Here is a 12312-nt window from a genome sequence, read left to right as displayed (position 1 = left end):
TTTGCTAAGTTTTAAAAAGCTATAAATTTGCTGTTTCGTTTCTTGATTTTTTGGTAATGGCTGTGGCATTCAGTTTCTTTGTTTCAAGATTTCACCACTTCTAAGGTTTCTTCTGTTTGCTATTTATGATGAAATTATAAACAATTTGTCTGGAAGTAGCAAAAATAAAAAAGAAATCTCCGTCAAGACAGTACCTTGCCATTGATTTCTTCAGAAACATTACAGAGGAATAAAAAGTCATATAATTTTCAGTATGGTTCATATTGTGTTGATCTGTTGAGAAACAAAAGCAAGAAGATTAGTGTGTCCTCATTTAGCACCAACGGAGAACGCTACAGAGAACTTAATTGAAGTAATCTTAAAACTACAATAAAACTTAAATTGATACGTTGATGTATTTTTGTGATTCAGCTGGAAGCATAAACTGACAACTTGATAAAGTGGAAATCACTGGAGTTGATAATAGTCCACATAAGAAATGTTTATATTCTTAAGCTAAATTGTAATTTTCTATGATGAGGTAGTAAATATTGTTTTCAGTTAGTCAAAAATTATTACTGGGAAAATAAATGGGGGAAATCAGGCATTATAGATCACTATTTTATAGTACGATTTTGAATGCTTTAATGATATTAATGATTGTATCTGGGAAATTTTGTAAGACATGCTCAGATGCCAGTTAAGACATTTGTATCTCTGTAATGGGCACTGATCAGCTCCACAGTTGGCAATAGAGCAAATGTGTTGTGGCGAGAGCTAGTAGATGCCAGGAGCTCTGAGAAGAGGTGGATGAGTAGAGAAAGATTATGATTAGGCTCTTTCCATCAACCTGCTGAATTCAAGATCTGGTTTGTCTTGACAGATGGCTGGCAGCAAATTGGTTATCGTTGAAATGCAGCATTCATTGGAGTGGACCAGTCAGAAGGGAAAAATTATTAATAGTTTATGATTGCAGAGTGTTTTTAATAGAAACATTAAATTCCATAATATTTAAATAACAAACAAAGGATAGCTAATTTTGTGGACTTTTAATTAAAGTTGCAAAACGCTAATCTTGGATTACAAAGTTTTACATTGAACTAAAAGGCACAATAATCAACTCCATTTGTGTTCACAGGAGACTTGTGGGCTTAAAATACAGTTAAAAACACAAACTGTTGGAGGAACTCGGTGAATTAGGCCGTATCTATGGAGGAAAATGGCAACCCTCTGCCCATTCTCCTAATCTATCCAAGTCTTCCTGCTCCCTTTCCATATCCTCAGCACCACCTCCCCTACCACCTATTTTGGTATCATCTGCAAATTTAGGCATAAAGCCATCTTTTTTATAATCCAAATCATTCATACACAATGCAAGAAAGAAGTGGCCATAACACCGACTCCTGAGGAACCAGAATAGGATGTCTTTATTCCCACTCTCTGTTTCCAATGCTCTACCCATGCTCATATCCTTCCTGTAAGTCCATAAGCTCTCATCTTGTTTCACGTGGCAACTTGTCAAAGGTGTTTTGGAAGTCCAAAAGCTCAGCGTCTATTGCATCTCCCCTATCTATCCTATTTATATGTCAGCAAAAGTTGCAATAGATTTGTCAGAAATTATTTTCCTTTAAAGAAACCATGCTGACTTGTGCCTATTTTTTCATGCATCTCCATGTACTAGTATTCCATAGTCTCTTCCTTGACAATCGACTCCAACAGCTTTCCAACCACTAATGCAGGCTAATAGATCTATAATTTCATTTCTGCTGCCTCGCTCCCTTCTTAAATAGCGGAATGACATTCGCGATCCTCTTGTCAATCAAGGTTGGACTCCAACCACCCATTAGTGCACACTTTGACATTGGCTAATTTAAATCACCTCAGGTCATTATGGGCTAGAAGCAAAGGTTAGAACAGCACATTCTTTCTCTTTGCCTCGTGGTCCAAGCCCCAGACATCATTCCATGCCAGGTCGCTACTGTGGACATTGTTGGAAGTGTTGCGGGTAAGGTGTGGACTAAACTGAAGCTGAGCCATAGTATGCAATAGATCAGTACTTGCAGAGAGCCGCACCCACGTTGGTTCAGGGAATCGGGTGTGTGTGAGTCCATGTTTGTAGTGTGTGTACTCAAGCATGTCAAGTCGAACCTAGGTTCGAGGTGAATGTCCATGCCATTGCTTAAGTGAAATAGTAATTCAGCACTGTTTAAAGTTCTCTCCTGTTTGTCTCCCGTGTGTTAATTAAAGTTGCATGTATTTGTAACACGTGTCCAGATGCATCTCTCTGTGAGCCCACCGAAACTCTGGGTTTCCACTTTATTGGTGGGCACCGCAGTGTTAAGAATTTTATTCTTGGCAGTAACCAGGATCTCTCTGTGGCCTGAATGCCACTGTATTCCGGGGAACAGGACCATCTGACTGGGGCCCTGCACTTTTTCAGATTAATGGCTCAGTAACAGAAAAGATTTTTCATTATTCAACACCATTAATTCAAATTTAAAGTCGAAAGGGAAGAAGAAAAAAAAAACAAAAGAAATAAAAATAATTTTAATCCAAACCCCAAACTATTCAAAGTTGCACAACTAAATTAAAGTAAAAATGAAAAGAAACACAAATCCACGAGCATCACAGGTTACTTAATTATCATCACCACTGAAGGTATGAAAATAATTCAAAAAGGAGCCCCAAAGATTTGAAAATTTTACATTTAAAACAATTGTTGAACATCTAATTTTGTCCAAAGTTAAATATGATATCAAATCATGTAACCATTGACTGTGAGTGGGTGGAACAGCTTCTTTCCATCCGATCAAAATAACACATCTTGTAGTATACAACGTTAAGGTGCAGACTATTTCCCTACCTTCTGTTCAATCATCCTTTCTGGCACGCTGTTGACCTAACTCTGCTCTAATTCCCTAGTGTGACTCAGGAGAAACACCATAAGACAAAGCCCCTCCTCCCTCCCCCCCCCCCCCCCAATCCTGTCACGGAAATCACGACTCCTCAAGGAGGGTTACCATGTGGTTCCCAATTTAATCTTTTTCATAAACCACTAGAATCTGTTGTATGATCATCTAAAGCAGTGGTTTTCCAACATTTTCTTTCCACTCACACACCACCTTAAATAATCCCTATGTAATAGGTGCTCTGTGATTAGTAAGGGCTTGCTTAAGATGGTATGTGAGTGGAAAGAAAATGTTTGAAAAACCACAGTTTTAATTGTCCCTCATTGACTCATTATGTGTGCGGTTTCATAACTCCAAAGGAAATGGGCCAATGACAATTTTTCTCAAGCAAAAGATTTCAGTAACAATTAGGTCTAGAGCAGTGATACTCCACCTTCCCTTCCCATTCACATCCCACCTTATTCAACCCCTTACTAATCACAGAGATGGCCTTAAAGTGGGATGTGAGTGGAAAGAAAAAGTTTGAAAACCACTGATCTAAATTAAATCAAAAATTTAATCATCCTACAGGTTAGCAGATCAACAGACTGTTTTTGGATCACACCGACTGCTGATCCAAATTTGGAAGCAAATAAGGCTTTGAGGTTCAGTAAATTATCTAATAAATAATGCATATCTCTGAAACAGAATCGTTTCCTCTCTTTCAGAGCATGAACGAGGTTTGTGTCAATAGTTATATGTCGTAACTATACACAATACGATTCAGTTTTATTTAAAATAAAATGTCTCAACTCACAGGTGGAGGAAGCTAACACTTCTTTAATGGCCATCTTGAAATTATTATATTTAAATATATTCATGTTGATAAATCAGGTTTCTGAAATATTGAAAGCTTGGTTCATGTTCGTGGGTAAATATAAAGCAGTATGGTTTATAATATGTTTAATTTTACTAATAAAAAGTATAATTCTTCTTCATTAGATTCACTTAGTACAATCCATCATTTCACACCACCAAATAATTATTAGCAGACTGATGTGATTGTTTTTGAAGTTTCCTTTCAAATTAGTGTACCTAAATTATGTCAGAAGGCTATCATTCAAAGACAGAAAGAAAATGCCTATTTGCTCTACTATATACTGTTTGACTTGTACTCTTGGAAATTTGATGGCATTTTGCCAGTTTTATGGATCTCAAGCTTCTCAAATGAGGTGCAGTAACTACATATTCATTACCATTTGGAATTGTGCCACTGTCATTACTGGTATCAGGGAAATAATCATCGCAAATAATGTGTTAAAATGTACTTCATAATTGTTAAATGAACTGTGTGATTCTTGGGTTGAAGGATGTAACCTTTAACATATATGTGCAAATATTGATGATAAACAATTTACCATATTTTTTCAGTGTAAATGTCGACTGACAGATAAGTTGACCCCTTTTTAGCCTCATTTTAAGGATTTTATCATATATTGGGTGTATAAGGCAACCCCCAAAAATTGCAATGCCTGAGATGTCAGTTATTTATCACCATATAAGTCAACCCCCAAAATAGCAATGATTGATCTGCTGGGCGTTGGCTGGAGGTGATTGTTATCATGGAGGGTCCATCAAATGACAAAGGTATGAAATGAGTTTTAAAGTAAAAATAGAAATGGCCAAGAAAACCAACAACTGACCTGCTGCAAGAAAATTTGATGTATATAAGAAGTTCGTAAGGGATTGGAGGAAGAAAGAAGAGGCTTTAAGAAAAATACCAAAAAGGCAATGTTCATTGAGAAAAGGAATCACTCGTTGGACAGAGTTGGAAAATCACATTGCAGAATGAGTGAGTGAACAGAGGCGAGATTACTACATAGTCACTCAAAATAAAGTAAGAACATTTGCACTGCAGTGGGTGAAGTCACACCCAGACCTCAGTAAAGATTTTGAGTCTACAGTCGGCTGGTGCAATCGTTTCATGAACAGGAATAATCTGGTATTACGACAAAAAACAAAAATTGCACAGAAACTATCAAAAGATCTTGATCATAAAGTTGTAAGTTTAAAAACGTATTGTCGAAAGCAGCCATTTCTCAACCTTTTTTGGGCTATGGCCTCCTTAGGACTCTGCTTAAAGTTTATGGACCCCATTTCCTGTGAAACAGTCAAGTTTAGTAGGTTTCTTCTGTACCTCTCTTCTACCAACTACAGTAAAAAAATTAAAAATTAGCATTTCAGTCTGTGCCCCCTCCCCTTTAATGCACAGTGGCCCCCATCGAATCTGGTTGGTCTCAAGTCTAAACAAAAATAAGAAACTGTAGCGGCAGCTACACTGCTACAGAAAGATCACACAACCAGTCGGGTTGAGCTCAGTGAGCAGAAAACTGGTTTATTGCTGTTTGCCGGGCTGGACTTATACTCCCAGCCCGGACCTGGCTGACAACTGCGCTGGGGGGCGCAAACGTCATTCGGGCATCACGTGGTCCCCCAACGCGGGCTTCTGAGTCTGGTGCTGAGAAGAAGGGGAAACCCCCGACAGCATGGATTACAAGCGGGGCCGGTTCGCCTGCCTTGTGGCATGCCACCACAAAACCACTGAAAACAGATAATTTGAATATTTATTTATTTGTAGTATTTTTGGGAACCATCAGTAAACGATCAATGACTACGTCATAACTTAGAGAATTATAGCAAATGCAGACAATCGCTAAAATTAACATTTCCTGTTATTTCTGCCAATGTACTTAAAACTAATTAATGCTGAGATTGATGAACTGGCGGGACGAAGAGTTAAATGATTATAATTTTCAACTGCAGTGATGTTCATATTGTTTACTTGCATTTTGATTGGTTGAGTTTCCTGAACATTTTTGCAATGATGAAGCTTGAGACTACAGTGAAAACTAAAGTCTCCCTGGCTGTCTGCTGTTAACGCTAGAACTCATGGCACACCGTGAATGTTGCCATTGTTTCCTCTTGACTTATTTGCTAACAATTCAAGCACACAACAATCTTTGTAAGTTAGTGGAAGTGACAACGCTTTATTATTAATGCTCATCCATTATGATCAATGCATCAAACATTATAGAATGGGTGTATTCCAAAATGGTAAAACAAAAATGTTTGTCCTGGAAGTCAACCTGAAGAAAACTGAGGTCCTCCATCAGCCAGCTCCCCACCATGACTACCAGCCCCCCCACATCTCCATCGGGCACACAAAACTCAAAACAGTCAACCAGTTTACCTATCTCAGCTGCACCATTTCATCGGATGCAAGGATCGACAACGAGATAGACAACAGACTCGCCAAGGCAAATAGCGCCTTTGGAAGACTACACAAAAGAGTCTGGAAAAACAACCAACTGAAAAACCTCACAAAGATTAGCGTATACAGAGCCGTTGTCATACCCACACTCCTGTTCGGCTCCGAATCATGGGTCCTCTACCGGCATCACCTACGGCTCCTAGAACGCTTCCACCAGCGTTGTCTCCACTCCATCCTCAACATTCATTAGAGCGACTTCATCCCTAACAGCGAAGTACTCGAGATGGCAGAGGCTGACAGCATCAAATCCACGCTGCTGAAGATCCAACTGCGCTGGGTAGGTCACGTCTCCAGAATGGAGGGCCATCGCCTTCCCAAGATCGTGTTATTGTTAGGTATAAACATCATGAGCTGGGAATGTAGAGGTAGTCACCCAGTGCTGGGCCGTAACAAGATGCAGTTGTGACCTTGTACTCTCAAGATAAGAGTGGGGATGACAAATTGATGTGCAGGAGGCTAGCAGAGAGGGACAGCAACAGTTTATTCATTGGACAATGTCATGGTATGATAATTTACTAAGTACGTATCCTAAGGTACATAAAAAACACCACTTGCTGATAACGGCAGAATGCGCCTTCTCCAACTAACACTGTTAGTTGCAAGTGTTACAATCCGGCAATAAAGAACAAAGAACCTTGATTTCGACTCAGTCTGGTGTTTGACTCACTCATTCATGAACAAAACAGACCTAACATTATTTGGCGAGCTCTCCACTGGCCTCCGAGACAGAGGTGCACCAAAGAAGAGGTACAAGGACTGCCTAAAGAAATCTCTTAGTGCCTGCCCCATTGACCACCGCCAGTGGGCTGATAACGCCTCAAACCGTGCATCTTGGCGCCTCACAGTTTGGCGGGCAGCAACCTCCTTTGAAGAAGACCGCAGAGCCCACCTCACTGACAAAAGACAAAGGAGGAAAAACCCAACACCCAACCCCAACCAACCAATTTTCCCCTGCAACCGCTGCAACCGTGTCTGCCTGTCCCGCATCGGACCTGTCAGTCACCAACGAGCCTGCAGCTGACGTGGACTTTTACCCCCTCCATAAATCTTCATCCGCGAAGCCAAGCCAAAGAAGAAAGAAAAAACAAACATAAACAACAATTATACAGACTATATAATCTATTACTAAACAGTAAATAAATTACATTAAATATTTAACTGTGTCCCAGATAAAATCTATTACTCGTTGTTCAGACACATCATTTTTCTTCTAAAGTGACATTAAAAAAGGAGCTGGCTGCATCTTCTTATCCCTGATGCGTTGATCATCATTTATCTCTGCTGATTGAACTCAGATTTATCTTGACTCCACTGATACATGTAGGTACTTTATTATCATTTTGAATAAACACAAAACTGAAAATACAGTAAATACCTCGGAATGATAATGTAAAACTAACACGGACCATGTAAAATCCTGAAGAGTACCAGATAACAATAAAAATGAACCACATTGAAACATTTCTTGTGATTGCCTAAAATTTCACTTTGTTATATTAGTGAAGATATTTAGACATTTAAGGTATTCTATGGTGGAAAGACCAGAGCATCTGACTTGCAACTGAAGCATCGCTGATACATGAGTTATGAGGAACATTTTTATCTGAATCTGTTTTGTTGGCTTATGAGGTGTTCCTTATTCCTCAGTCTTTCCCTGAGACTTACCCACACTCTTTTTTGTGCAGGATGTTGAGCAAGTTTGCTTTCCAGGCTCACACATATCAAAATTGATCGTCATCAAACTTATTTATGTAATTCCTTATTCCTCAGTCTTTCTCTGAGACTTACCCACGCTCTTTTTTGTGCAGGATGTTGAGCAAGTTTGCTTTCCAGACTCACACATATCAAAATTGATCGTCATCAAACTTATTTATGTAATTCCTTATTCCTCAGTCTTTCTCTGAGACTTACCCACGCTCTTTTTTGTGCAGGATGTTGAGCAAGTTTGCTTTCCAGACTCACACGTATCAAAATTGATCGTAATCAAACTTATTTATGTAATATCAGGCATAACAATTTTCGGCACCTGTTTTCATTAGTTGTCAAAGAACGAGTGGGAGACATGCCAATTTTTTGAACGGATATCACCATGGACAATACCCAAAGCATGGCACATCCCAAAACCACACTAGTGAGGTCTGGAGTTTATTTTTGGAAGGGATGGGAAACTAAGATTGTGGGGCGGTGGGGAACATGGATGTCAGAGGGACAGTCAGAGGGAGAAGGTCAGGAGGAGGGGGAAGGGTTGGGGTGTTCGTGGAGAGATGATCATGGGAAAAGCGGGGAAGCTCAAGAAGAACTTGGCCCCCAAGAGAGAAAGAAAGTGGTCTGGAGAGATAATTGGGTGCGTGGGAGGAAGATTACAGCAAAGAAGACTCAAAGGTAAGTATAGGGGAAAGGTTTGGGAAGAGCTCAGGGAAACAAGTAAACAATTAGGGAGAGAAGATTGTAAAATTTAGATGAAGTGGGAATGATCATTCCAGATGTGATAATGGGATCAGAGATTATATTCATGAAAGATATCATTCTTATATAATTTCTTTTTTTTTATAATTCCTCGGAATTGCAGATGGCCATTCAGCCCATCAAATTAATGCTAGTTTTCATAGTGATGCCTGCAATCCCATTTCCCCACTTACCTGTCCTCTCTCACCTATCCATTAACTGTCCCTGATTCTCCAACGACTCACCAACACAATATATAGAATACCAAACATTGGTCACAAGATTGGACCTACATCAGTGTTCAGGACTCCAGGCATATGTCAGTCTCATATGCCAAGTAAAAGAATCACCCAAGAGAGACATTACTCCCTCCCTGTGCACCAATTAGCACCACTGAACTTGCCCAAAAACGTGCATACCTATCTCAAAAAAGGAGGGCTGAGATAGAATTTTCAGGTGATACAGTGGGCAGCAGTAGGCATTGCTGACTTGCTGCTCCAGGGACCGAAGATGTTGTTCATGTAGAATTTGTAGGTTCTCTCTATGACCATTTGGAATTTCCAAGGATGCTCTTGCTTCCTTCCACATCCCAACAACACAATGATAAGTTAACTGGTCATTGAGTGGAGGAAAGTTTAAGGGAGTCATCAGAGGTACTTTTTTTATATATACAGAGAGTGATGGGTGCTTGGAATGCATTGGTGGGGATGGCAGACATTTTTAAGAGTCTTTTAAGATAGGCACATGGATGTAAGAAAAATTAAGGCCTATGGACTGTGAGGAAGAGAAATGTTAAATTGATGAGGAGTAGGTTTATCGAGGTCGACATAACATCATGGCCTCAAGGGCCTGAACTATGTTGTACAGCTCTATGTTCGCTGTAACTTAGCTCTACAAATAGTGAGTGGGAGTAGAAGCAGGGAAACCTGATTCCCTGAGGCAAAACGGATTGTAGCAGGATAATCAAGTGAAAGGAATATTCCAGATGCTGGAATTGACTGAGTGAACCACATTACCTTTCGTGTCCTGTAGAAAACTGAGAAATAAAATGAGAAATTCGCCTTTCAAGCACAAAGTACCAGATCTTATTTAACAAGGTTCTCAATAATGTTCTCATCAAGGTTCAAGCCTGAAACATTGGTCTGTATCTTTATCTTTGCTATATAAAGGACACTGTTTGACCTACTGAGTTTCTCCAGCATCGTGTTGTTACTTCAACCCCGGTGGCTGCAAATTTTCGTGTTTTACTTCTAAATAATATTCTGTTGAGTGGTGTATAAAAACTGCGTGTTCTGCAAGAGCATTTATGGAGAGCAAAGAAACCAATTCTTCATTTTGTCTGTTGGGTTCCATTCATTACTAAGTGTCTCATCTAATACCCATTCCTCAGGACATCAATCTTCAGCAAATTTGAAATTGGCCTAATGTTTTCTGCTGCTGTTTTTAGATCCTTTGTTAATTTATCTAACTCGTAGGAAAGGATGTTGTAAATGATCTTTACATGTTCAAACCACAGTATACGTTTTATATTGTGCAAATATCAATATATTAGAATGAAAAAGTAAATGTTTGTAACATGATTTGTGATGAAGATTAATTCTCAGTCGATATACAGGAATGCTGAAACTGGGAAATAACTAAATGCTGTATAATATGAAAGCTTTTGAGTGTGAGTTGAAGTGTACTTTAATGAACAACTGGAAAATAATAGAAGCAATTAAACTTATATTTGTAAAACATGTCTAAAGAAAGTGAAAACAAAATGAGCTCAAAGCTTTTAAAGATACCCTGGTTATTTTAGTGAGCATTAGATAGAAAATAATGCGATAACTTTTGTGGATCTTGACATTTTAGTGGAATATTATTTTTCATTCACAGATAAAGAAAAAGATTCTTGCCAGCAATCATGTCCCAGGACTTCCAATATAATGTCAGGAAGGAAAACGGAATCAAATGTGAACTCAGAAGAGGTTTGTTGTACTTTTTGTCCATACACATATAAAAAGAAACATTAAGTATTTTGAATTAAATAGCTAGATCAAGAAGGAACAATCTTGGAATTGTATAACAGCTTTGAAAACATTTGTCCTTTAAAGATAGATATTGCAGACAGCTAGTCAGAGCATGGAATGATCAAATGTTGACACCCTTGCATTGTTCAAAGGTCACTGTCCCTCTTCTTCTCACTAGATACCATTGCTTATTTCTCACCTTCAAATCAGTTGTAATAAAAACTTACATCATGAAGTTTCTATGTTCATTCCTTAGCATAAGACATCTTCACAAAACTGCATCTAAAATGTGAGTTGTTTCTGATTTTGAAAAATCTGACCAAAAAAATCTTTTGTATGTTAATGGGAATTCACATTTCTTTTAATTAAGAAAGATTTAAAGAAAGCCATTGGTGAGAAAGAAACAGTGCGTCACCAGACCAAGCCTGTGGCATCTACTCCTGTGCCAGGATCACCTTGGTAAGTCCAAATTTTTGTTTATCTTTTTTAATTGAGCTCCCAGTCCTTTAGTGACACCAGAACCACTATTCCATCTGCCACTACAAAGACCTCCCAGTAGCCAACCCTTTCAATTCTGAGTAACACTTCCACACTCACATGTCTGTCCTTGGCCTTACGTACTGTTCCACTCTGACCACTCACAGATTGGAGGAAAAACACCTTATTTTCCGTCGAGGCCCTCTTCAGCCAGATGGCATTAACATCTGCTTTCTAATAAATAGCTCTCCTTTTCTTTCCACTCCCCCTTTCCAGTTTTTCCAGTTCTCCCCTCCTTTCCCCTGCACCTACCCAGCCATCCCTCCTCCCCCGATTGCTGCTGTCCTCTCCCTCCCTTCTCCACCTTACATCTCCTGCCTTTTCCACTACCACCCCTCCCCCCACCTTCCCCCCCACCCCCCATCCTTTTTTACGGAGATCCGCCAACACTCTTTCATACCTTGATGAAGGTCTCAAGCCCAAACCATCGATTCTGTATCTTTACCTTTTCTACATAAAGGACCCTACTTATCCAGCTGAGCTTCTCCAGCATTTTTTGTTTTTACTTTAACCACGGTGTCTGTAGATTTTTGTGATTTGCTTCTCCTTCCACAAATACTGATGGATCCACAAGGTGCTCTCAGCATTTTTGTTATATCTCCAGTATCTTCATTTTTAAATGATCTTTTGACGTCTGTACTTGACAATAGATACTGACTGTGAGATGTAGCAGTGAATTAATTGGCCAGCTTGTGTCCCGTATTACAGTAGTGAATATAATTCGGAAGCACTTTATTGGTTGTAAAGTGCTATGGGATGTCCAGAAGTCATGATCTTCTTCTTTGGCTTGGCTTCGCGGACGAAGATTTATGGAGGGGGTAAAAAGTCCACGTCAGCTGCAGACTCGTTTGTGGCTGACAAGTCCGATGCGGGACAGGCAGACACGATTGCAGCGGTTGCAGGGGAAAATTGGTGGGTTGGGGATGGGTGTTGGGTTTTTCCTCCTTTGCCTTTTGTCAGTGAGGTAGGCTCTGCGGTCTTCTTCAAAGGAGGTTGCTGCCCGCCAAACTGTGAGGCGCCAAGATGCACGGTTTGAGGCGATATCAGCCCACTGGCGGTGGTCAATGTGGCAGGCACCAAGAGATTTCTTTAGGCAGTCCTTGTACCTTTTCTTTGGTGC

At 39.6% G+C, this 12312-nt stretch overlaps 1 protein-coding gene across 1 annotated transcript in view; it reads left to right on the top strand.

Annotated features, from left to right (window-relative positions):
- tcerg1l (transcription elongation regulator 1 like) overlaps positions 1–12312 on the top strand; it is a 337676-nt gene that overhangs the window by 205077 nt on the left and 120287 nt on the right. The window contains exons 2-3 of the mRNA XM_069899634.1: positions 10522–10613; positions 11026–11114. Coding sequence (XP_069755735.1) covers positions 10572–10613; positions 11026–11114 — 131 coding nt within the window. The 5' untranslated portion in view covers positions 10522–10571. The remainder of the gene's footprint in view (positions 1–10521; positions 10614–11025; positions 11115–12312) is intronic.

The sequence above is a fragment of the Narcine bancroftii genome, chromosome 10 (assembly GCF_036971445.1).
Source record: "Narcine bancroftii isolate sNarBan1 chromosome 10, sNarBan1.hap1, whole genome shotgun sequence".
Classification (NCBI taxonomy): domain Eukaryota; kingdom Metazoa; phylum Chordata; class Chondrichthyes; order Torpediniformes; family Narcinidae; genus Narcine; species Narcine bancroftii.
This window is presented reverse-complemented; position numbering and strand designations above follow the sequence as displayed.